The sequence below is a fragment of the Mus musculus genome, chromosome 9 (assembly GCF_000001635.26).
Source record: "Mus musculus strain C57BL/6J chromosome 9, GRCm38.p6 C57BL/6J".
NCBI classification, from domain to species: Eukaryota; Metazoa; Chordata; class Mammalia; order Rodentia; family Muridae; genus Mus; species Mus musculus.
Window position 1 is genome coordinate 86,614,170 of NC_000075.6, and position 25,829 is coordinate 86,639,998.

General features: G+C 40.8%; 1 protein-coding gene across 3 annotated transcripts in view; it reads right to left on the minus strand.

Annotated features, from left to right (window-relative positions):
* Nucleotides 1–25,829, minus strand: part of Me1 (malic enzyme 1, NADP(+)-dependent, cytosolic) — a 114,552-nt gene that overhangs the window by 32,807 nt on the left and 55,916 nt on the right. For all 3 annotated transcript variants that reach the window (NM_008615.2, NM_001198933.1, XM_011242666.2), the window contains exon 7: nucleotides 5,556–5,665. In NM_008615.2, coding sequence (NP_032641.2) covers nucleotides 5,556–5,665 — 110 coding nt within the window. The remainder of the gene's footprint in view (nucleotides 1–5,555; nucleotides 5,666–25,829) is intronic.

Genomic DNA, 25,829 nt, shown 5'->3' on the forward strand with positions numbered 1-25,829 from the left:
GGCCATGGAGTACTGTTCTTGCTTTGAACATGATTACATCACTCAGTCTCTTCAAGGTTTATTCCTGAAATATAACTGCAGTTTCTTGCAATTCCTTCCACCTATATAGACATTCTACCTCCAAAATAACACTCTACTGTTTCAATATCACCCAGGTGAGCAGCAATGTCTAGCCAAACTTTAAATACTTTTACTCTGGTAAAAACACAAATCTGAATAGACGCAAGTAAGACCACTGCAATGCTGAACTGTGGTAAGCCATATATTTACACAAACCCACAGTTTTGTCCATAATCGAAAAAGAAAGTCTAAAGAGCTGACGGTGTGATTCGGTGTTGAATGTTCATCTAGTACACATAAGGCCTGAGTTAAACCCCCAAAACCACACAAAAAAAGAAAATCTGTACCAAATATGGCTGACTTGTCTAAGAAATATGCCATGATGGCCACGTCATGCACCCAGCTACCGTCCTGAGCAGCGTTACAGATGGAGCTGAGGAGACGGGCATGCAGCTATGGTGAGTGGTTACTCACAGGCAGCGCCTTAGGCTAGCTCTGGCCTGGCCTCTTTTGATGAAAATGGGTCCAAACCTAAGATGTAAGGAACTGTAAGCTCACTTCCAACTCTCAGATCATACGATCCCAAGATGTCTACTGATTGTCCCAGGGTCACAAGATTTAAATAGCTGAAGAGTCAATTTTGGAACATTACTAGCATCACTATACTCTGATATTGTTATTCTATTTTTTTTTCATGGAACTGGACACTTGGAGACAGACACAGAGATTCTGCTATTGTCTAATTACAATGTGCCATTGCTGTGTGACAGTGCTAGCTCATTCTACTAAAAGTCAAAATGCTTTACTGCAGACTTAATTTATGATCACCATAAGTTAGGCAGAATGAGTCGCTCCTCGCTGTCCTGGCTATCTAGTCATTATATGTGTATTCTATAGCATTCCTAGTGACATAGTGGACACAGTTCTCTTCATAACATCAGCTTATGAGATCAGAACTGAATGTGAATATGATGCTTCTACCCAGGCTGGGACTACTGTCGATTTCTTTATAGAGAAGCAACTGCAAAAAATTAAAATTTTATAAAAATGTGTTTGCAAAATACATTACATAATTGTTTTTTCAGACTCTCAAATTTTTAAAACTATTTTTTTAAGTTATATGAATGTGTACTTGAATGTGTGTGCATCTGAGTGCAGGTGTCTACAGTAGCTAGAAGATGGTGTTGAACGGATGCTGGGATTTGAACTCTGGTTCTACAGAAGAATAATAAATGTTATCACTGTGGAGCCATTCCTCCAACCTCCACGCTTGGAGGTTTTTGAGCCCTGACATGACACCAGACATCCTGCACCTGATCTTATAGGATGAGTAGTAGTGAGAATGCAAGGTCTGACATGCTGTGTGACATCATCTGTGACCTACATATATATGCACCCTGCACACAAAGGAACTTTGTGTTTAGAGTTAGATTCCAGTCTCAAAATGTCTCATTTTGTATGTAAATGTGTGTATATATAGTAAATATAGATGTATAGCTATAATACATATATATAAATATGTAAATATATATTCTAAAATCATGAAAAATGTGAAATTCAAAATGCTTCTGCTACCAAATATGGTGGACAAGGGCTACTCAATCCCAGTATGAATTTGCACATAATGTGTCTTTGACATCTACAGAAGTTAAGTATTTTGCTGTGCTTCTGCTGTGGTTATAAATCTCTCTAATCTTTTGCCAAAGAATGACCTCAACTGTGAGTATGATAATCTCAGTTTATGGCTGGATGATCAAAAGTTCAAGGCTAGCCTATCTCAAAACAACAGCAATAATATCAGACCTCTACTGATACGTTGGCATAGTAATTTGTTAAATCTAGTAATTGTTAAATTAGAACTAAAAATGACTTTACATAACTAATGAGATCAATTTTTAATGAAATAAATCCTCATGTGCTATTAAAAGATCAGATGCCACAGAAGTGTTGAGGATGTGGGTGAATTTACACAGGCCGGCTGAAGGTTAGAGCAGGTACCACCTGTTCACAGCAGTGCAGAGCGTTCGAGATGCCCACAGCCTCGGGTGGAAGGACACAGACCAGCCAAAGCATGTGCAAGACACAAAGTGTCTTTCCCTGTGGAAAGTGGGAGAAAGTACACACAACTAGTGTAGTTCCCCTACAAACTGCACTAAAGCAACAGAAAAACAGATCTAAAAACAAGCAAGCAAGCAGAGACATGACCAGAAGCATCAGGCACAGTGGGAGGCAGGGGAGAATGCTGCACTGAAAAAGATGAAGTGAAATCTATGGAGGAGCACACACATGTCAGCTTCTTTTTAACACAAAGACTACTATGAGAAAGCGACTGCCAGCAGACAGAGCAGACCAGAACCTCCACAGAGTAAGAGAAAGGCTAAAGAACAGGGAACTCCCTGATGAGATAATCTAAAGCGTAAAATGACATTAAAGCAAGCCCAATGTCACGTAATATTATTTTATATTACTGGTATAGTTAGCTACGCTATTCTTTAATCAAATACTTTTCATAAATATTATCATTAAATAACACATCTGTTTCAAAAGAAGGACGAGGAGAAAGTTCCTTCAAGGACAGGATGCAAAAGCACTTATATACAGGGCTGAAATGGCTACATAATTGTTTTCATTGACAACATCCCTGGGCATAATGGGAAAACAGAGTTCAAGAGCTAAGACAAACACGTGGAGAAACCCTGTCACAGGGACAGCTCTGTGTGGAGAGATGCTGACGATGGTTCACTCACTCTGGTCAAAGCTCCAGGGTTTCCCATACATAGGCCTTCTCTAAGGGAGTAGATGCATTTTCTCAAACCTGTATTTTCCCTTCTGAGGGGAGCATTGTTTTGAAATCCCTATGAGGAAATAGGTAAGCACTATGTGTACAGGCAGCAAGGGTGGAAACCCAGCAATTTTACTGCCTCCATGCTGGCAAGCCTGGCGGTGCTCCAGCATCTTCAGCACACCTCACACGTTTCTCTGGACCTCAACTTGATTTGCAGGCTTCACTTCCAATGTGTCCAGGCCTTAACCTTAACTAATGATCCTGATAGACAGAAACTATCAGTCAAATTTCTGCTTTGGTGATTTAGCCTTCTTAAACTTAATTCTGGTTCTCATTCATTCCGAATAATGCTTCTCTATCACATAATACTAGTCTTAACATTCTTATACATATTTCTGCGATTACCACAAAAATGCAAACGTAAAAAATACTGTAGGGGAAGAAGATGTAGGTTTGTTGTTATGTTATTTCTGAAATGCTGGAGATAAATTCCAGGCATTGTATGTTCTAGACAAGTATTCACCACTTATATACTTCCCGGGCCCTTGAGAGGAATAGGTTTATTCCACGGGTCACTGGAGGCTGCTATAGAAACCACCTCAAAATGAACTGATAGGTGACTTGTGATATTAGCCTGCACTATGTACATTAAAGCCACTCTGTCATTACACAGGGTTCCCTAGAGTCAGGGCTGCCACATATTAAAACCAGACTTCCTTTCTATAGCTCACATGGACAATAATACCTGGAAATTCTGGATTTCCTTCTGAAATCCCCTAAATACTTGATTCTAAGAAATCCCAAGCTGTCTGTAAAGTGACTATCCAGGAACTATGCACCATGAAGAAGAAAGAGTGCACAAGGATAGGCTTCTTAGAAAACATCAGCAACACATAACTAAACCGATGGAAGACACCAATTTTTATGAAATGACATCAGGGTTACTTAGTGGTGGGAAACACTTGGCTGAAGTTCACTGAGAAGAGAGCACAGGGAAATGGTTGGGCCGGGGAGGAAATGGGTTTGCTTTGAAATGGTTTCAGAATGAGGTAACGTTGAGATAGCTAAGAAGAGCTGTTAATAAACAGATGAACATGGTGTCCTGGAGTTCAAAGAAGTCTCGAATGCAGAAATAAGCCTGAAAGCTGAGTGTCACGGTACAGAATATGACCTAAGAGGACAGGTTCTAGAGCAAGAAGAAAAGACCCAAAGTGCTGTCATGTGCCAGTCAGAGAGAAGAGAGGAAGAGCCAACACAGTGGGAAGAGATCAGCAGGTCAGTGCCAGGGCAACAGCACGGTGTTCAGGCCAGAGCGAGGGACAGGGCTATGTGCTGCAGACATTAAGACACAGCAGTGACACAGAAGCCATCTGGGTCTCAAGTTGCTAGAACTTAATAACTCCCTCCCTGTGTTTGTCCTTTATCTAATGGTAAAATATGACCTAATGAAATAGGTTCCTAAGGCTTTCATATAAGGGGTGATGTTGAAGGATGGAGGACAGAGTGGGATGGAAAATCAGAGCCTGCACAGAAAACCACAAGCAGCTAACAAAAGTCCACAACCAAAGCCTGTGCCTGAAATGTCACCTACAATGCAGTGGACTATTCATATGCCAGCCTGGTCCTCATGTGATCTCAGCCAACAGGACTCAAAAAACAGAGCTACAGTACTCACTGGAGGGAGGCTTAGAGACTGTGGCTAAGATGTATATGCATTTATACCCTTAAACAACAAGCAGTCTGTTTTCACGGATTCCCCTCTTTATTATGTCATAATAGCTGGAGATTTTTATCAGATTTCTAGGAGCTCATGTATAATCCTGGACATTCTACTATGCTTTCTCAAATGTGAAAGGAAACCAGAAATATAGCTAAAATCATCCAATATAAATCCTGTTTTTTAACAGAAACCTAATATCTACAAGAACTAATTTCAGATATTTTTCATATGTTAATTTTGTTGTGTTTATATATGTGTTCTTTATATGCATGTATATACATAGGTATATAATTCTAAAAAAAATTCTAAAAAATTAATAAAATGTTGCTATTTATTTCAGCTTTAATTCATTATTTTATTACTAACAATTTATATTTAATGGGAGAAATTATTTGTTTAATACAGATAGTATTTAAAGCATACATTTTCTCACTATCTATACAACAGCTTCCCAGAGATTATAATACTTTTAAAACAGAAAATTCGTTTTGAAAATTACTGGTGTCCCAAAGCTGTGAAAATATGTAAGTGTCTGATTTGAAAGAGGCTGTATTGTCTATAGTCTGTCACAGCCCTAACATGTAACCGTCTCAGCTCAGTGCTTCCCTGCCTCTCATGATGCTCCACCCCACAACCTTACCCTTTGGGATCACTGTGATAACGTTTTAATCGCCTGCAGCCTCGGCCCTTCAGTTTATTCATATTACGGTGTGTTGTATAATAGTCACCTGGGGTGAGCATTCATGCTTTAACTTTTCTCCTCCTCTTTTGATGCATATGGAGGGATAGGACAGTGTCCTCCAACAACCTAGAGCTGCATGCCAAGCTTCTCTGTGTCTTGCATGTCTAAATCACTCTGTGACATGATCTGTCTAGACATCTTCCCTGTGCCCCTTCCTGACTTTGCTTACACAGGTCATTGCATTTCTCTCTTGTCTAACTGGAGAGTATCATGGGCCTCTTGATCCATACACAGTGCAACGGGATTACCTTGAATATCATCGTTAAATGTGCAATACTTGTTTCGATACTTGTTCAGGAGACGAAATGCATTCCGATTGGCAAAATCTTCAAACTGAATAAGGCAATTCATGCCATATCTATGAGATAAAGACATGCAGTTCAGACACTAATTAAATAACATTTTAAGTAGACATTTAAAACTAGCTCATAGAAAAGACACGCTAATTTCTTTTTATAGTCCTATCTAGATGCTTAGCATAAATGTTTCACACATTATCAGCAAGGACTGACAGCATGCTTACCACAAAAAAGGGACTGGGTTGGTACTGTGGAATAATGCCAAATGACAAAAACTCAGACCAAAATATGATCCATATCCTCAAGGAATTTAAAGCTCAGTAGAAACAAAATCTTCTGAGTTAAATGAAAGGTATGCAAAATGGAATATAAAAGCTATGCATAAACAAAGGATTAGTTATACAGAAAACGGTGCTTCTAGCTACACTTAGAAGCTAACTGACAAACTAATGAAGCTTTAATTGTCTACTACTTTGAAAGCTGAGATGCAGGGTTTATAAGTCAAGGCAAAGTAGAAGCAAAACAAATGAAAGGTAGAAAGAAAAAACCCCGTTGGGAAAATGTCAAGCTCACTAACGGCCTGTAATGCAGAGTATGTAAGGCCTACCCTTTTCATTCTCCTAACTCAGCTGGTCCACTCCATTTGTGCACAACAAGGGCGGTTACCTAACTGTTTATGGGAGAACTCTCTGGACTCCCTGGGCCATTTGGTGTTTCTGACTCTGAATACTCCCATACTCTACCAAGACAGCAGATAAATCCAGCTATACCGTCTGGCCAGCATCACAGATTTCCTATTTGTTTCCATGTTTGTGTGGACTTCAACACAAACCCAAAAGTTTTATTTCTAGTCATGCTATACTGTTAAAGAAGAATGTCTTGCTCGGGGTCACATAGAAACAGAGCAGTCTATAGCTTAGTTCTGGAGGCTTGGGTTCAAGGGCTTGTATATACTGTCTGGGGAGAACCATCTCCCAACAGCCAGCATCATTTTTCTGTGCGCTTGCATGGCAGAGGCAGCAAGCCCACACCTTCCCTTTAGCCTCTTTCATATGGGCACTAATCCCAATCATGATGGCTCACCCTCAAAAGGCCCTCTTCTTTAGAGTTTCACACTGGGGTTTAGTTCTATATAAGCACTCAGATAAAACAGCTTCAACAACCTGATGCTCTCCTGACTACAAGTGTTCAATTCCTTAGCAGGCCTTTGGTCTCATTAAAGAGAGAAATAGCTTTCGTCCCTTAGTCTACTGTCGGGACCTAACTCCATCATATTTATGTCTCTATATCGTAGTTTTAATGCCTCCTCAGTGGCTCGCTCCTGTCTGCAAGTTCCAATTCTTGGACCTCAGTGATTTTAAAACCTCCTCAGACGGGAACAAAACCAAAGTTATGACTTCTTTCATCCTCACAGTGTCAAAGTTGTCACGACAGAGTACTAAACTCTGTCCTCGTTTCTACTTCTTTCAGCCATGAGGACAGCTGTAGACCCCACTCCCCAACATCACAATGGAGATGAAGTCTGTCAGTCCTCTCTCCTGCTCCACCTTGTCCTACCACCATAACTAACAAAGATCTCTCTAAGTCTACTTACTCACATACAATTATCATGTGTTTGTCCTTAATTATCTACCATTTAAAATTACCATAACATTTCATAGGTGAAATTGAGATTAAATCAACTTTTCCTCCCTTCCTTCCTCTATAAGGTTTTTGTTATATATAGGAGGGAAGGACTCCGTACTTTCTGAGATTGATTTTTCTCACAGCAGCCAGGTACCAATGGGCTCCTCTTGATTCCTCCTGGGAGGATGTATCTCATCACCCGTGTACTGATAAATGGGTGAGAGCTGGAGTAGGTCCCGATTCCCACACTAATCTGATGTGTTTGCTGAGCTGCCCACTACAGTGGCTGTAGCTTGGACAGAGTCTTGGTCACCTGTGGCCTTGGTAAGACCCTGGCTAAGAGATGTCACAAAGATCTGTCTGCTGCTCTTCAATGGCTGCTGTAGGAGGAGACTGGAAGATTTTGTCTCATTTTCAGTTATTAATGAAACTTAGCATTGTTTTCTATTTCTTTGAATCTTTCTATACCCTGGTCATCCTTTAATTCTTTTTAGAAAACAGTTATGTTCTTTGATTCATTTTTGTTGTTGTCCTTTCATGTATTATTTTAATAAAAGGTCTTTATATTTTCAGGACAGTACTGGCTATCATAGACTCTGCAAATGGCTTTCCTAATCTTCTATACTATGCCACTGATCTCTTAGATGGTGTTTGTCCTGGACAGCTTTAACTGTTACCCTGACATAGTCTAAGACCATCTGAGAGAAGAGTCTCAATAGAGGAATTGCTTTTATTAGTGGCCTGTGAGCATGTCTGTGGGGGACCGTCTTGACTGTTAAATGATGTAGGACAGCCCAGCTCACTGTGGGCAGAAGAAGTTCAAGGCAGTCGGTGTGAACTGTATACAAAAGCTAGCTTGGTATAAGCTGCTTTGTGAGCCAGCAGCCAGCATCCTCAATGGTTCCTTTTGTATTTCTCTGGCTGAGAAATAAGTTCCTTGGTCAGAGGTAATGCTGTGTAGAATAGCAAGTAGGCCTGCCTTGAATCCTGTCTTGACTTCTCTCAATGATGGGCCATGACCTGGAACTGGGAGCCAAATAAACCCTTCCCTCTCCCAGGCTGATTTTGGTAAAGAGTTTTGTGTTTTGTTTTGTTTTGTTTTGTTTCATCACAGCAACACAAATGAAACTAGAATAATGTTTCTATTGATCTTACCACAGAAATTTCAGGGTTTTAATAAGATTACTTGAAGTTTTTACATATGGACTCACCTTTGGATAACATGCCTATGATAGCCTTTGCATGAGTATTAATTTATAATCCAAACTTTCTTCTAACAGCATCATGGATTTAGACCATACAGTTTTAATGATGAAAGTATCTATTTTCTACATTATTTGCCCAACTATATTAGTACCATTTATTTAGTACTCCATCATCTGATACACCATGTGATACAGAAGAGTCAGCTCTTGTTTTTCTGTTTCGCTACACTACTAACAACAGCAAATATGTTTTGCCACTTCGTAAGACATAACGCATACAATTAGTTTTCACAACCACACAATGGACTACCACCATGATTTTCATCTTATAGATATGGACAGATATAAGTATAAGGCGTAAACATGACAACTAGATAGTAATGATTAATGTGCTACTATGTGTATGCATAAAAAATGCATCCTTGCTTTCACCAATACTGCTCTCAAATAACTTTAATATTGAGTATGACTGGTTACACCTTTGTTCTTTCTATAATCTGGCTATTATAATGTTTCTGGGCCACAGCCTATGGAGTCAGAGCTCCCACACTGAAATCTTGGCATCTATACAGATGAATATACTATGTATCTTCAAGTTTTCTGTGCCTGTGTTTTCCCACCAAGAAAGATGAGAATATTGTCCACATCTCTCACATACTTGTTATGTGGGTTGTCTGAAATGATAAGTGTGTTTAGTGCAATGACTAACAATAAGTACTCGATATTCAAGAGTTTCAAAAATATTTAATGGTAGCAAAAGAATCTATTAGCCTTTAATCCCAGCACTTGGGAGGCAGAGGCAGGTGGACTTCTGAGTTCGAGGCCAGCCTGGTCTATAGAGTGAGTTCCAGGACAGCCAGGGCTACACAGAGAAACCCTGTCTCGAAAAACCAAAAAAAAAGAAGCTATTAAATGTGAGATAATGCCCTCAAAGTCTAAGAGAAATTTGAAAACTACTCTTCAGGAATAAGGCTAAAACAAGACAGTTTACATGAAGCGACTGAAGGAACTTCAAAGGTTGTTCTTCACAAAGAAAATAATCCAAATAATAAAAGCTCTTTACCAGTTAATAAACGGAGAAATACATATAAATACAAGCAAATTTTGTCAGATGACATAGTACTGACAGAAGTATGCCTGACAAAGTAAAGCCAACTGATTAGATTTTCAAACTCAGACTCCAGAGCGGTTGTTTGGTGCTGTAGAATCTACTGAGGGCACAAAGGAGGAAAGGCTGAGAGGAAACTGGGAGAGTGCAGACAAATGATGAACAATACAGCTGCACTTACAAGTTTTTCACTTTTCATATCCCAAGGAAGCCCTCCATGAAATTACAAAAATGTTATAAAGAACTGAAAAGAAGCATTTCCATAATTACAAACTGTCACTTTTGAAAATGTCAGCGGAGAAGTAAACTTTGTGGTAGCAACTAAGTGCCCCAAACACAGGTCTCGGGCAGCAGCCACCCGACGGCCGTGATGGCTACTTTCCAACTTTCTTGTTTCCAAGGAGCCTTCCTTCAGAAACCCAAAACTGCACGTCGTTGGACAATGCCCTGGTGTGTCATATTCTGGGGAATAGCGGCGGCAGATGCTCTGTCATTATGCTCAGAAGCAGCAGCCTGTGGTCTGTGAGGAGCATCAGAGCCTTCTCAACTCTATTCCGGGATCTACTACTTACTCAGTCTGGTGGTTTGGGGCTTGTTACAGTTTCTCTGTGGTTGAAATGGAGTCCCTCCGGTGTGGTTTGCCTTCGTGTTCAGGACATGGTGTAGTGAAGCTATAAATCTACAGGGTTTCCACCGTGCCATCTGGGGAGAGTCCTAGGTAGTAAATCGGCACACAGGGCACCTTATCATTTTCATGCGCCTGTTTTAGACTCATCCTCAGGAAGATGCCACACACTCATTTTAATTTTGTGACATTTCCTACCTGGTAGTTAGCTCTGATCAGTCCTAGAGATTTAGAAAGAGGCTTTCAGGATTCATCTTGCAATGGGTATCCTACACCATGGAATAAAGAGAACGTCCCAGAAGGGACGCTTTGTTCTAGCTTCAAGTTGCTAGATGCCAAGAAATCAGGAGCAATGGAATGCTTAGGAATTAGCCAATCTACCTCTACGTAACTGTGAAAAGAACCTACTATTTTATAATCAAAATTTGGCATAAAATAGCAGGTATATATAGTTTGAAAAGCTAACAAAAATACCCCAAAACGGACATGTAAAACTTCTGGAGCTTGTGTTCTCTGTGGTGTGTTAAGTCTGGAAACCACCTTACTTCAGTGAGTAATGGCTGTGGCCAGAACTGACTAAGCACCAGATGGTATGGTCCACATTTCAGAGGGATTATATAATTTAATTCTCTCAGCAATTCAGCAAGGAAGGCACTGTCATTACATTTTACAGATGTAGAAGCTAGAGTTCCTTATGACTAAAGACCGAGCATTTAGTGAGCTCACACTGCTTGTGCGGTTAGATCTGGGCTGACGGTAGGCCATGGGAACTCACGTGTTGGGCAAGCACTCTGACATTGAGCTACACCCAGAACTTTATCACGAAATCAGCAAGATTGCATCTGTATGCATTCAACACACCAGGCATCTGCAAGATGACATCTGTATGCATTCAACACACCAGGCATCTCAAAACCAGGCATACGTGGACAAACACTGATGAAAACAGTAGTCTTTCTTTGATCTTAAGACACTGAGGGGTCGTGTAACTGACTTGATCGTGCACGCTCTTTCTGAACGGCAGGGTAAAATCATGTTGTAGGATGTGCTACGTGTATGGCACTACACAGTGTCCAAGAGCTACGGTGCTTCATATCGGATTAATTCCTTGGGGGTGGGGAGATTTATTCCAAATGACTCATTTTGATAATATATTAAGGAAGATACTTTATAAATATAGCAGCAAACAGAAATATAAATTTTGCCCTTAAAATGCTGACTGGGAAATAGACTCTTTAGATAGACAAAGCACATGAGCAGAACAAACCTTAAAAGAGGTTTAGATTAAAAGCAATCAATGAGGCTGAGAATATTTCAGTGTAAAGAAGCTAAGTACTTCCTTAGGCAGCAGGCATGGGTCCTGGGCTTTAAAATCCAGGTTAAGTCAAACTCAATAGCACACAGAGAGCCCAGTAAAGGCTTTAGGGAAACCAGTCATCAAGCAAGGGAGACTTAAGTGTGGCCTTGGGGAAGACTCAAGTCAGGTCATCAGGTTTGGTGGGGAGGGCCTTTCTTTGCTGAGCCACTCCAGACCGGTTGTAATCTGAAATCTACCGTTCATCTTCTGAACTCCTTCAAAGTAGTATTATTAGCATCTGCTAGCACAGATCTGGGACCCTCACCCCCCATTTATTCTTTGTTCACTTCTAACTTGAGTCTTAGCTGGAAAAGGATGCTTGCAAGTTATCCTCTGACCTCCACACATGCACTGCACCAAAAGTACACCCCTCCTCAATACAAAAAAGTCAATAAATAAAAGGTAATAACGTTCAGTTTCAGATTGAGTAGTCTTGAATGCTAGCATGGGTGATCCGAGTTCTCTCCGGCCATGCACCTTCACATCCCATGCACCCTGGTATGTAAGAAGAGCCCAGCTCACTTCTTACACACTCACCAGGAAATGCCTCTAGTTGCAGCTCTCTGTTTGTTTCACAGGTAGATAGTCCTGTCACTGTCTTACCATTCCTTCAACAATACTATAACTGTTACTTCTTGATGCTTCTGTGTAAGCAGAGCAGTATAAAAGACTACATTGTAACTATCCACTGTGTCCTTCCTGCATCCACTTTCAATCATCCGTGTATCTCCTCTTAAGGCTTCAGTAGCAGAATGCCTTCCTCACTGAGAACATGTTACATTAAATCTTAATCATCTTTCTTAAAAGGGGGCCCTTTTTATAGTAAGAACTTAGCTATTTCCTGTTATCCCCCTAAAGAAACCTTGCCTTTCTTTCTTTCCTTATTTGTCAAATGTCCTCTAAGCAGCTGCTACATGCTCCTTCCCCTCCTGCCCCCACTTAGAGCACATAGTGACAGAGAATTTCAGTGTGGCATGTGTGCGTGCCACCTCTGTGGAAATGCAGGGCACCGAGGTGCAGATCAGGACAAGTGCATCAAAAAGGCCCTCAAAAGGCTGCTGAAGCCTGAGCCAGGGGAGACTTCTAAGAGAAAGGAGAATTCTGGAGGCAGAGGAAATATGTTTAATGCTAGAATTAACTACATCTATGGCACAGTCTAGAAAGAAAAGTAAATTAACAATGACTAAAAGCACACAGTCTGGAAGGAAACAAAGCAAGAATTAAGAATAGAAGGTAAATAGGATTGGATCATGCTGTGCCTTTAGTCTGTGCTAAAGAAGTTCATCCTTGATCCATGGGAGTGAACGAAGCAGCAATATGCTGTGATCAATTAGCACTAACACTAGGGCACTGTAATCAGGGTATGGGTGCACCAAAGAGAGGCAAGAGTAGACCAGGGGGTTTCCTCGGGAGGTGGATGCTAGATCCCAACTCTCCATCTGGAAATGAGAGTACAGACAGAGAGAAACAGATGGCTCTGAGGAATGTTCAGAAGACAAATAGTGGGTGAAGAGAAGTAGATGAGATACAGGAGCAAAATAAGCTGTTATGCGCAGTTAGAATGTATGAGTTCAGAGTTGTCTCAGTGCTAGACAGCCAGATGTAGGTGAAGCTCCTGACCTAGCCCTGAGGAATATGCTATCATTGATCTACAGGTGAAAATGTTGGGACAAGCAAGGCCAAGATTATCACTTGTATCTTATTTATCTCCCAAAGCTTGTGTGGTACATATGTACATACATGCACTCAAAATACTCATAACACATAGGTAAATAAACAAACCTAATTTTTAAAAAAAGAATAGGATAAAAAGATGAGCCCCATCCTTTTGAAATGCTATTCTATATTCCCAAACAGTATAGCATCACTTTTAAGATCTATATATTTGGGTAATTTGCACAGAGAAGATGAATATTGAATGACATCCAATGGTGCTATTAATAATAACATAAGAGGAGCAGTTAAGATGTCTTCCTGTGGTGTACCCAAGTGGCTGCATGAAGCACTAGCTCTGTGCTATATCACTACATACTGCAATGTGTGACAACTTATTCAGTCCAGTCGCCTGTTCACGTCAATTTAAACTATTGTCAGCTTTTCGTTCTATAAACAATGCTGCTGTGAAATGCCTGCTCATGTCTTCTTAAGGAGGAGTTTCCCTGGGTACAAAGTGCTGCGCTAGTAACTTCACTGTAATCCTACAGTGACTCATGGATGTATCCTCCTAAAAGCACTGTGAAAAATTGGCTTTTGCATCCTAGCATCTGTGTTCTCTGCCTTCACTTTTCTGGAAATCTGGTGGATATAATTGGCATCTGGTATCTGTGAATGGCACTAAGATGCTAGGCAGCCTCAGAATGCCCTTCATCAAAGAACTTACCATGGAGTATATCAGAACCTCATCTCCAGCTATAAGGCATTTTCTTCTATTTGTTTTGTTTTTGAGATGTGGTGTCATGTATCTTAGGCTGATCTCAAACTCATTACATAGCTAGAACAACCCTGAATTGGTCTTCCCACCCCCACTTCTCATGCCCTGATGCATGTAAGATCCGTGGCCGCATTCGAGCCCAGCCGTCTTCCTGAGGAGCCGTCAGGCAGTTGCTAGGCCCAGCACTGGGAATGGGGCCAGCATCGCTCCTACCCAGCATGGAACTCATCTAAGGAGCCTCTCTTTGGTCAAGAAATCCCTACTGTGCTGTCTGAAATCTGCCACATACATATATCACAGTTTGAGGCACTCCCTGCCCAGTTTTCTCCTCCAAATGTTCAATGCTGGCTGAAATCAACCCACACTTGATCTTTCATAGAAGTTACCATCAATGTCTGTCTGTCTGTCTGTCTGTCTGTCTGTCTCTCTCTCTCTCTCTGTGTTTGTTTTTCTTTTCTCCTTTTTGTCTTTTTGGGTTTTGTTGTTGTTTGATTTTTTGTTTGTTTGCTTGCTTGCTTTTGAACAGGGTTTCTCTGTGTATCCCTGGCTGTCCTAGAACTTACTCTGTAGATCAAGGTAGCCTTAAACTCAGAAATCCACCTGCCTCCTCTGCCTCTGCCTCCTCCTCTGCCTCCCAAGTGCTGGAATTCATGGCTCAGCCTCTACCCATGCATCTCTTAAGGGACAACTCTCAGCAGGTTTGATGAAAACACCCATTGAGACCAGAGTGACTGTTAGAGTGTAAGCCTCCATTTGAACGGCATCAGCGGTATCTCAGCTCCTCCGCTCACTGTCACACAGCCCCGGCAGTTACTCAGCTTCCCTGTCCTTTAGCTTCGTCTCTAAAGTGAACTATTCCAGTACTGCATCACAGTTAGAGAGGTGAACACTCCTGACACATACACATCATTACGGTTTGCTCAGTGTGATCTTATTCATCTTGAGAGTTGTCATTAAGTGTTGTGATGTATGAAACCATGACCTGTCATGTTTCCTGGTTATGGCTTTCTAGATGTGCATGCATGACAAGAGGTGTTAACCCAGAAGGTGAGAAAAGGCAGTATGATCCCAAATAAAATACTTGGTAGTAACAAGTTGCTCCAATGTGATTGCTTTTCAGTTGCTAATCAGCCTGTATTCTAAAATCTTGTGTCTCTATGATTTGTATTTTCTTCGATTTTTGTTCATAATATTTTCTAAATAAAATTCTAATTACACATTAAAAAATCTTACCTGTAACACTTGAGAAATGTTCTCTGTAGGTTTAGGAAAATATCTTGTGTAGTTTAGCGCACACAAAGATTTCACAGTCTGCAACAAGTGGTGGGAAGAGAAAAAACCCATCCTGTCTTCCCAGTCCAAAGTGAGCCACCACCACATGTCAACTCAGAAGCCCAGAAGCGTCTGCTTTAGAACACAGTCCCCCCCGTGAGCGCATCTGCTTTCACTTACTGTGTGTTCTGCTCAGCACCCCTCCTTCTTTCCCATGGCTGTCAGCTAGCTAATACTCCAGAACACAGCGGCCGGCCTCCAGCTTTTCTTAAATAAATGGTCTACTATATTTCAAGATCCCTCTTTTCTCTAAGAGTCCTCTGAAATAAGCAAAAGCTTGATAGTCATGGAAGGCAAATTCTATTCTATTTCTGTTCCCCTGGTCAGGGATAGCTCTATCCTTCAGTGATTAGAAACGCCTGGGGAAGCGGGTCCCCAGGTTTCTGGAAAACAAGCAAAACTACCAAGTGGTATGTGAAGCTCTAAGCAAAACAAAACACAATTATCCACTCAGTATTTGAGCTCTCGGACTCTGAACATGCTTATCTAAACCAAGATCCCCTGACAGGAGGATAACATGTACACTCTCATTCTTATTTAGAAAGAGCCTTTCAAGGCCCAAAGAGTTGAAAAGACCCCACCCATGCAACTCTTAAAATAGAGCTAGAGTTCTAAATTGTTCAGTAGTTTAAAATAAAGGCAATGGAACCTGGGAGAGTCCATCACAACTGCCTGCTACTGAGGAAAACCACCAAACTGCACTCACGTATCACAAAAGCCAAACGGTTTCATTACAGAAGAATATATGCTGTAGTTAGGCTAAGAGAGAAAAAGTGTAGCCAGAGACATCTAACTAGAGAGGCCACACAAAAGTCTGGCAAAAGACTTTTTAATGTTAATACAAAATGAAATCTAGAGAAGGAACGGGCCCTGATGAGAAGAGTCTCCCTTCAGAATTCTCGTTAGCCACACCTCTCTTTTTACACTAGACTTATTACACACTAGTGCCACAGGCTCCAAAGAATTCAGAAATGGGCACTTACTGTTCTCCATTATCTTTGTTTTGTTATGTTTTGTTAAATAAAGTTAGATGACACTGACAGACAACTTCATGAGTGAACCAGGTTCTCTTGTCCTACAGAGCCCTACAGAGAGAGAGGCCCCCACCCTTGAGATTTACTACAAAGAGGAGGCAATGCAGCAAGAGCCTATTTGCATGGAGGCCGCTCGCTCTGGGTTCCCTGCAGGTCAGCAGCTCTTCGGTCAGCAGCCTCTTCTCTCTATGTTAGTTACTTGATGTTCCCATGAGTTGATACCAATAGCATTTTGTGGAGTCTGTGGTCCAGGAACAAGGGTAGGGTTTATCCTTTCAAGCCCCACATTAGGAAGAAACTTGGCAAAGAAAGAACATTCTGCATGATCTAGGTCACAGGTCAAAATACCAGATATAAAACATTCCATACTCTCTACGTATCAAGGGATGCAGAGACAATGCTAACAATGTAGAAAGTTAAACTTGAATAAAGATATGGACATCATTAAATCAACTTACTAGACATACTAAAAGATCCTAAACGTGATATACCTTGAAAAAGCTACCAAATAAATAAATATATAAGAAAAGACATAAAAGCTACTTCCAAATAGCAGACACAAAACAAGATTCCTTGTCATTGAATCCTAACAGACAGCAGTATCTTTTCTTAAATATAATATTTTGAACTTTGATTTTACTATTAATAACTTTTAAGTGGCACCAATTTCAAAGATTTAGAAAATAATTTATATAGAACATATTTTAATTAGATGTAAACACAATCTACTGGACCTTAACTTTTCTCGTGGCTGAGTTTTAAGGAACTGTCTGAAATAGAAAATGAAACCAAGCTATTATCACCGAAGCTGGGGAGAGATGCGTTATGCTTTCAAATGCCCCACAGTTCTGCATAACACGACGCTGTGCTTGCTGCTTTTAGGGATGACTAGGGTGGCAGTGCAGTGAGCCACTCCCCTAAAAGTCCCAGGTCTAAATACAAACAATGAAAGCAAGATAAAGCATTGCTCTGAAACTGCACCAACATCCTTTTCGTAGACTATGGCATTTTGGGCATATATGCACATCATTTTTATATGCGTATAGAATCAGTTCATGTTGCCTTTGCATACATATTTATGGAACTACTCGTTATAAACAAACCAATTCTATAAAAGCAACTATAGCTCCTCAGAATAAAAACGAAAACATCAAGCAACAATGTTAGCCTCTAAAATGAGATCTTCAAAGTATCCTTTGGGGGGCACGGAGAGGGCACAGAATAAGGTCAGGGTCTCTGTAAAGCAAGAAAATAGAGTGCAGAAATGTGCAAGTGTGAGTCCATGAGCAAACACATCCCATGGCTGGGGTTTGTCTTCTATTGTAAAGCGTAGTTCTAAGAAGGACAAAGCTGGGGTTTCCCTTAGGCTCTTGAGATAAAGTTATCCTAATATATTTAGGTTAATGATTTCTACAGTGCCATGAAGTCACTACCGCTTTATGGCTGTATTTCAGGTTGTGGTTATTATTTAAAAGATAGATGTTACATGTCTGCTGCTCCTGATAGCTTCTTACTCTGCAACACCTTTCCAACCGCCCAATACGTCTGCCCAGTACCTTGTTAGTTATTGACAAATGTCTGCGAAATACTCACAATGTTTCACTCATTGAGTGCCTAGTTCACTCAATTACATCAAAATACTGAGTTCCAGGGAAACTTACTTTATAGCTTTTAACACTCACTTATTTAAGGAAAGGAGAATGTGCCATGGCTCTTGAGGAGGTCAGAAGACAACTCATGGGGATTGGTTTTCTCTTCCCACTGTGTGGGTTCTGGGGATCAAACTCAGGTTTGATGGCAAGTGCTTTACCAAGTGAGCCATCTCATTGGCCCAATGGAAACTTAAAACCTGGTTACATATATATATATATATATATATATATATATATATATATATATATATATATTAACTTTTTTATAACACCATTTATGCTTTTATTTTTACACTTGGCTACAGTAAGATACAATATCTAATAATGGCCCTGAACTACAAGTGTTTTGTACACTATACACACTCTTCTGTCATCAATTCCCTAGTGGTCTTGGCTTCAGCCTCCTGTTTAATCAGAACTAATAATTCTATGATTAAAGAAGCCATTCCTGAAAAACAGCAGCCACAAGTACACTCTAAGTGTGGACATTTAATTGGGGCTGGCTTACAGGTTTAGAGGTTCAGTCCGGTATCATCAAGGCAAAAGCATGGCAGAGTCCACCAGGCATGGTGCAGGAGTTGCCACATCTTCATCTGAAGGCTGCTAGGAGAAGACTGGATCCCACATGGCTAGGAGGACCTCAAAGCCCACCCCTACAGTGCCACACTTCCTCCAACAAGGCCACACCTCCTCATAGTGCCACTCCTTGGGCCAAGCATATTCAAACCACCACAAGTCATTGAGTAGCTCATGGGTGTCACAGGCCAGTGCCGATCAGAAGCTTAGCTGGGTTTACAGCAGAATAGCTGGAGTATCATGTGGTCCAACCCAACATAACATGGGAATGATCCATACAGGGCACAACAAAGCAAAGGCACAGCTTAGATGAAGAAGCTAAAGCTTGGAACAATGGTAAGATTTAGAATTCAACTCAGGATACCAGGAGACTTCTGAATTTTCATGAATTCCAGGCTCCTGAATCAAGAGCCAGAGCTGCCAATTCTGACAGGCAAAAATCCCTGTCACCAGCCATCTCACTGTCATACCGAAAATCCCAAGCACTCAGGACTAACAGCTTGTCCTTAGCTCATGCCACACCATGTTGGCTAGACTGGAAGGAGAAGGAAGCACAGAGGGAAGCCAGGAGCAGGGCCTGGCAGCTGGGGCCAAAGGTGGGACACTTCTGACTTAACTGAACTGCAGGAGACAGTTGCACAGTGCCAGGGGCCTGACCTTCAGCCACACTTTCATCAGTAGGAGCTTACTAGGAAGGCCTGAGAAAAAAGTCCCTCAGACCTTCAGAGGAGGAAGTTGAAAGTAACCATGCTGAAAATGTTAGAGCCTGTTTTCCTAAGGACTTACCTTGGGAGAGTTCTATTCATCTGAGATACTTACTAAGGCTTTACCAAAACCTAAGCAATGTACGGGAAGAGAAATATGCAATTAGAGCCTTCTCTAGCTCCTAACACGGGCAAGAAAATACCCAGCTAAAACCTAACCCTAGGCTAGACTACATGGGCCTCAACATAATAGGAGATAAGAACTCAATGACCTTCAAACTCTATACGTGAAATCTCAAGGAATACCCAAAGAGACAGTGAGGGAGACAAAGACAAAGGCATCGAGAAACGAGAAACGGTTAACAACCTGATCAGTCCAGATAAACACCACTGTCAGCTCAAGATCAGAGGCACATCAGCAACTATCACTCCAACACCATGATGAGCTTTCAATAAAACCACAGCAAATGATACAAGACAAGATGTACAGACACAGGAGACCAGGCAAAACAGCAAAACTCCCATCTAGATAGTCAGCAATTTTGGAACAATCAGACCATGACTGTGACTCAGTTACAAAGAGTTTAATTTGAAAAAATGTAGAGACTGACCAGGAACATATGGGTAACATACGGAAACACTGAGACTCTAAGACTCCAGAGGAAATTCTGGAAACCTAAGTCACAGTGCTGAAAACTGCCTTTGATGGGCTCATCCGCAGACAGACACAGCAGAGGAAATAATAAGTAAGCCTGAAAAAATTGCCGGTAGAAGCCATGAACATTAGAACACAATGAGAAAAGGCAAGAAAGAAAAGGAAAGAACAGTCAAGAACTACAGGACAATTACAGACGCTGTGCTGTGCACACGGGAAGGAAGGAAGGAAGGAAGGAAGGAAGGAAGCAAAGGAGGGAGGGAGAGAGAGAGGGAGGGAAGGAGAGAGGGAGGGAAGGAGGGAGGGAGGGAGGGAGGGAGGGAGGGAGGGAGGGAGGGAGGGAGGGAGGGAGGGAGGGAGGGAGGAAGAGAGTGTTTGAAGCGACTGTGGCTGAGAATCTTACAAAGTTAATGACAGACATCAATCCGCAGATCCTACAAGTGCAGGAACCATATGAAAATGAGGACAGATAGGTTTTTTTAAAATTCATATGTAAGCATATTAAAGTCACACTGCAGCAGATGGAAGAGCAGGAACAAATCTTGAAGTTGTGGGGGAGACTCACCTTCCCACACAGGAAGGACAAAGGCTACACTAGACTTCTCTTCTGAAATCATATAAGCTAGAGAATAAAGAGAAATACTTTTTAAAATATGTACTATTTAGTAATAATTAATGCAATTATCCTCCTTCAAAAGCATAGCATAAGTAAAGACTATCTTAGACACAGAAAACGAGGGGGTTTATTAAAATGTTAGGGAGGTTTCCAGAGAGAAGGAAGATGTCTAAGTAGAACAAGTAACACTGAAACCATATCAAACCGTGGTTCTCATCCTGTAGGTCACAACACCTTTGGGCAGGGGGTGTCAAACACAGGGATTGCAGGTCAGATATTCTACATATCAGATATTTACAATTCACAATATTAGCAAAATTACAGTTATGTAGTAGCAACAAAATAATTTATAGTTGGAGTCACTATGACATGAGGAACTATATTAAAAGTCACAGCATTAGGAAGGTTGAGAACCACTGATAAAAGAAAGGATAAAAAGTTGGACAGGAAATCAGTAAGGTGACCTAGTAGTTAAGTTTGTTTAAGATGATGACAAAGTTTGCTGTGGGAAGGTGAGGTGACTGGATAAGGGAAGCTGGGGGGTTGTGAATGCTTAAGGAGACAGCTGGGCTTCACATGGAGCCATTCTGTGTTATTTGGAAGTGGACATGAATAAGCTATGTTGTCATTTTGCTATTTATTGCCAATTCTTGAGGCAACCACTCAAACTTTTCTTAATGAAACTTATAATCAGTAGGCTAACACATGAGAGAAAATGAATTTCTGTGTTTTAATTCTCCTTATCCCAATTCAACTTCCAAGTCTTCCTTTCCCACAGTTTATCTAAATTTGTCTGGGGGGTTATCAAAGCTTTAATCATAGTTGACTATATATCACAGATAAACCCAATATATTCAATTAAAACTTACTAAATGTTTACTGGGATCCAACCTTAGGGGGATACAATGGTAATAAAACAGCAAATTACTGGATTTCTATTATACTTATATGTGATATAATAAGTACGTTATTGGCATTGTATGAGTAATCTGCAATGTATGGAAGAATAGAACATAATGGCAATAGTCTGGGGTGTAAAATGTTAGGACAGGAAGTTGGAAAGAAGGCTCAACTAAGGCAGTAACATGAGTGTGGACCAGGAAGGGGAGGGAGGAGAAGGAAAAAATATGCAGATGTCTAAAGAGAATTCATGTTCAACAGGACAGGAAATACAGACTTTAGGTGGCAAACCAACAATTTCTTATTGTGCTAAAGAGTATATAGTATTAAACTTAACACCAAGTCGCTTTCAGCTGTGTTAATTACAGTTGCAGTGCTGTCTTAACAGAGCCAACAGCTTTTACCTCGCTTTTACCTAGAACTTTACATCCACCAACCACAAGTGCCCTTCTTCTCTCTTCCCAGCCTTTAGTCTCCACCTTTCTTTCTGTTCCCACTCTTTCTATGCCCTTGAGTCTGGCAGGTTTATCAAAATGGAATCATACACTAACACCTTCCTGAGGGGAGAATTTTACATATCATGTTCTACTTAAAGCATGGATTTGGTAGAGATGGGGAACCTTAATGAGAACAGAAAATATATATCTTGAAATAAGCTAAACAAATACAAATTTCTGCCTGCTGCACACACACAAAAAGGTGGAAGCAGGTAAGGAGGGCGGGAAGAAGCTACCACACCTGAGGCTGGTTAACTGCCCTTGTCTTCAACTTTAAGTAGTCTTTATCATTTTACCCAGCTTCTATTACCAAATATCTCTACATCCACATTCTCTGGCATCACTTTTATCACAAACATCACCAAAAGGACTAACTCCATGTTAATGCTTTTCTTGTATTTAGTTTCACATCGTATACACTTTATACATATGTGGCTTATAAATACCTCTAGGCAATGAGTATAATTATAGTGTCATCCAGAATTTAGCAAAACTAAAAATTAAATTAGTAACATTCATTGCTTCACATCTTTACTTGTGACGAGACAAAAATACTTGCAGCTTAAATTATATGTTAAGTCTAAGACATATATAAGGCTGATCTGTGATGTTTTTTGTGTAGTGAGTGATTTTACTCTGAAATCATATCTTTGCCCAAAATTAATGAAAAATAAAGAGTTTTACATTTTGTTGATTTATGAAGAACTGTTAGTTTTACCATGTGTAAAGCCATGGAGAAGCACTGTCTCAGCATCCAAATTCATTTTAAGTAGTCTCCGGTGTACCCTTGGCAACTAGAAACAGGTTGTTTCTAAGCAGAGAGCATAAAGGGATACATGGAAGGGTGCAGGGCGACAGGACAGGAAGGTTATGACCTTAAGCCAGGTTGGAGAGGGTGTGTGTGTGTGTGTGTGTGTGTGTGTGTATAACAACTAATGCAGGGATAAAGGTAAGTCTATAAATACTTATTAATATGGTACTAGAGACAGTTGCTGAGGTGGCGACACATATAAAATGCCAAGATGAGCTGCGGTCATGGAGTTGGGTTGCAGCTGTGGAGATGGATGAGGAAAGCACAGACTATAGAGGAAGATCCAGTGAGAACACAGCTTCCAGCACAGCAACGAGAATGGAAGATGCAGTAGATTTGCACCTTTGCTTAGCTGTGTGCTGGCATCGATGTATTAGTAAAGAAGAGAGGGGCTCCTTGTCAGGACAGTGCTTAGTACACCTGCCGCCACTGACACAAGAACTGGCACAGATGACGTCACAGTCACACCTTTTAACCCTCACAAAACTCAAGTTTGTTGGTTTGTTTGTTTCTTTATTCATTTACTACTTTCACGACAGGGTCTTTCTATTGTTGAATAAAGATGCTGATAGCCTATAGCTGCGCAGAAGAGAGAGAGGTGGAGCTTCAGTTCCCAGGCTTGGGAGTCTGAGGCAGGAGACCACAGGGGAGAGAGAGGAAAGTAGAAAGAGGAGAAGACACCATAGGGTAGGTGAGTCATGAAAACATGGAGATGAAGGCTGACCAATTGGAGTTAAGAACAGCTCAGATGGAACATGGTAAGTTACGTCTCAGGGTTATTGGCATGGAAGTAGGCATAACTTAGAGGATAGATATCTGCTCAGCTCTAGTACATTAAAATTTTATTAAAAATATAAAAGTTGTGTGTCCTTTATCTGGGAATCGAATGACCAGTGTGAGGTAGAAACCCCCAAGTGAGATTACATACATACTACAACATCTTCCCCTCCAAACTTCATTCCTGCACTCATACCATTATCCCAGACCCCAACTCCAGAAGGCATTACCTGGGAACCTGCCAGCCATTCCTGCAAAAGAAGCAAGTGGACCAGTCTTTCTTTATTACACCTTAAAAAGATTTAGTAGCTGTATAGCATAATAACAGAAAAATCTCAGAAGTCAGCTGGTTGAGGCAGGATTGTGAGTCTGAGGCCAGCCTGGGCTAGAGTGAAACCCTGTATAAAGAACAAAAACAGTCAAGCTCTTTAAGGCCTTTTTTTTTTCCTTTCAGGTAACCTTTCTTTTGTTTTACTCATTTAACTAATAATCTTCAGAGAAATTTCCATGTGGAGAACATCATAAAAGAGATGCAGCTGTCACTACTTTTCTAACTACTTTTCTGGGAAAAGAGACATGATAAGAACTATAGTCACAAAACAAAATCAAAACAGAAAGATTCCTATCTGTGTTGATTTTAATATAACCTTAACAGTGTATACAGATTGTGCAAGCACTTTACTATTTCTTAAGTCACATGAAAAGGCTATTTGAACATGTCAGCATTTCTCCATCCATAGCTTAACAGTTCTAGGAATGAAATAAATTCTATCACCAATCCCACAAATTGAGTACTTAATGACATACCAGGTGATGGCCTAGAAACTGTGGTATGGCACTGAAGGAAAGAGGAGGTATTCTGTTTTTATGGAACATATTGGTGTGTGGATCTATACGGAGCACAAAAGGTTGAATATAAACAAATCTGGCATTGTTCAGTGCAGAGAATGAAAAAAAAATGAGTTGAAGGTAACATTTTAAGCACACTGGTCAAGGCAAGCTTCACTGAGCAAAACAGATCTCTGGAAATTTCAAATTTCAAAGATGAGACAGCTAGCCTAGTGGAAAACCAGGCAGAGCCACCAGAGGATGGTAAAAGTCCAAGCAGATGACACTTCAATTAGAAAAGAACAGTAGTCCATGTTAATGTAGGTGAGGTCAAACAGTAACAAAGTCGGGAAGGAACCAGGAAGCCAGGAGGCAGAGAACCTTTCCTGTTAGTACAAAGCCCTTTTCATTCTGAACGAAATGGTGAGGACTGCCAAGTTCTGAGCAGAGAAATTACTCAACGAAGAACCATCTTGGCCTCTGTGTTACGAACACACTAGAGGGCAACAAGTGGGGAGGAGTAAATCCAGTTAGGAAGCTACAATAGCCCAGAGAAGCAAGATTAGGTAACAGGCAATGGCTAAGCCCTGCATATATTAACATTTCGAAAGCTTTGCCAATAAGCTGTGTATAGAGCGGTAATTCTTGTTCTTAGTGCAGCAAGAATGAGCTTTCGTGTGGTGAGACGGAAAAGGTGCAGCAAGAGCTGGCTTAGGAGTGGGTGCAAGAGCAGGTACCCACATATATAACTAACATATACGATCTAATACATACGGTCTTTATATTGTTTTACTACGGATTCAAGTAGAAGTACCAATAAGGAGACTGGTTACACAGGTCTAGAGCTGAGATAAGATCTCCAAGCTAGAAATACAGACCTATGAGTGACAAATAAAAAGATCTCTGAGCAGTGAGATCAACGAGAATCAGAGACGAATAGTTTAGAGAGGTTTCAGGTGAACAGAAAGAAAAAAGTCATGAAAAGCCCAAAGAGTACTTGGTGGGAAGTAAGGAGGGAAATCTGTCACAAAAAATACGCACTTAACAGTCTGGAGATTAAAGTTTTGTTTTGTTTTAAGATTGATTGATTGATTGATTGATTGATTGATTTTATGAGTACCCTGTAGCTGTCTTCAGACACACCAGAAGAGGGCATCAGATCCCATAACAGATGGTTGTGAGCCACCATGTGGTTACTGGGGATTGAACTCAGGACCTCTGGAAGAGCACTCAGTGCTCTTAACCACTAAGCCATCTCTCCAGCCCAGTTTTTCTTTATCTATATTCTGAGTAAGTTATTTTTAAACCTACACTTTCAGATATAGAATTGCTGGGGTCAACTCACATTCTTTTACATGATAACCGCCAGTTGTGCCAGCACCACTTGTTGAAAATGCTGTCTTTTCCACTGGCTGGTTTTAGCTCCCTTGTCAAAGATCAAGTGAATGCGAATTGATCCATACTTACCTCCTTGTACTAAGGTCAAATC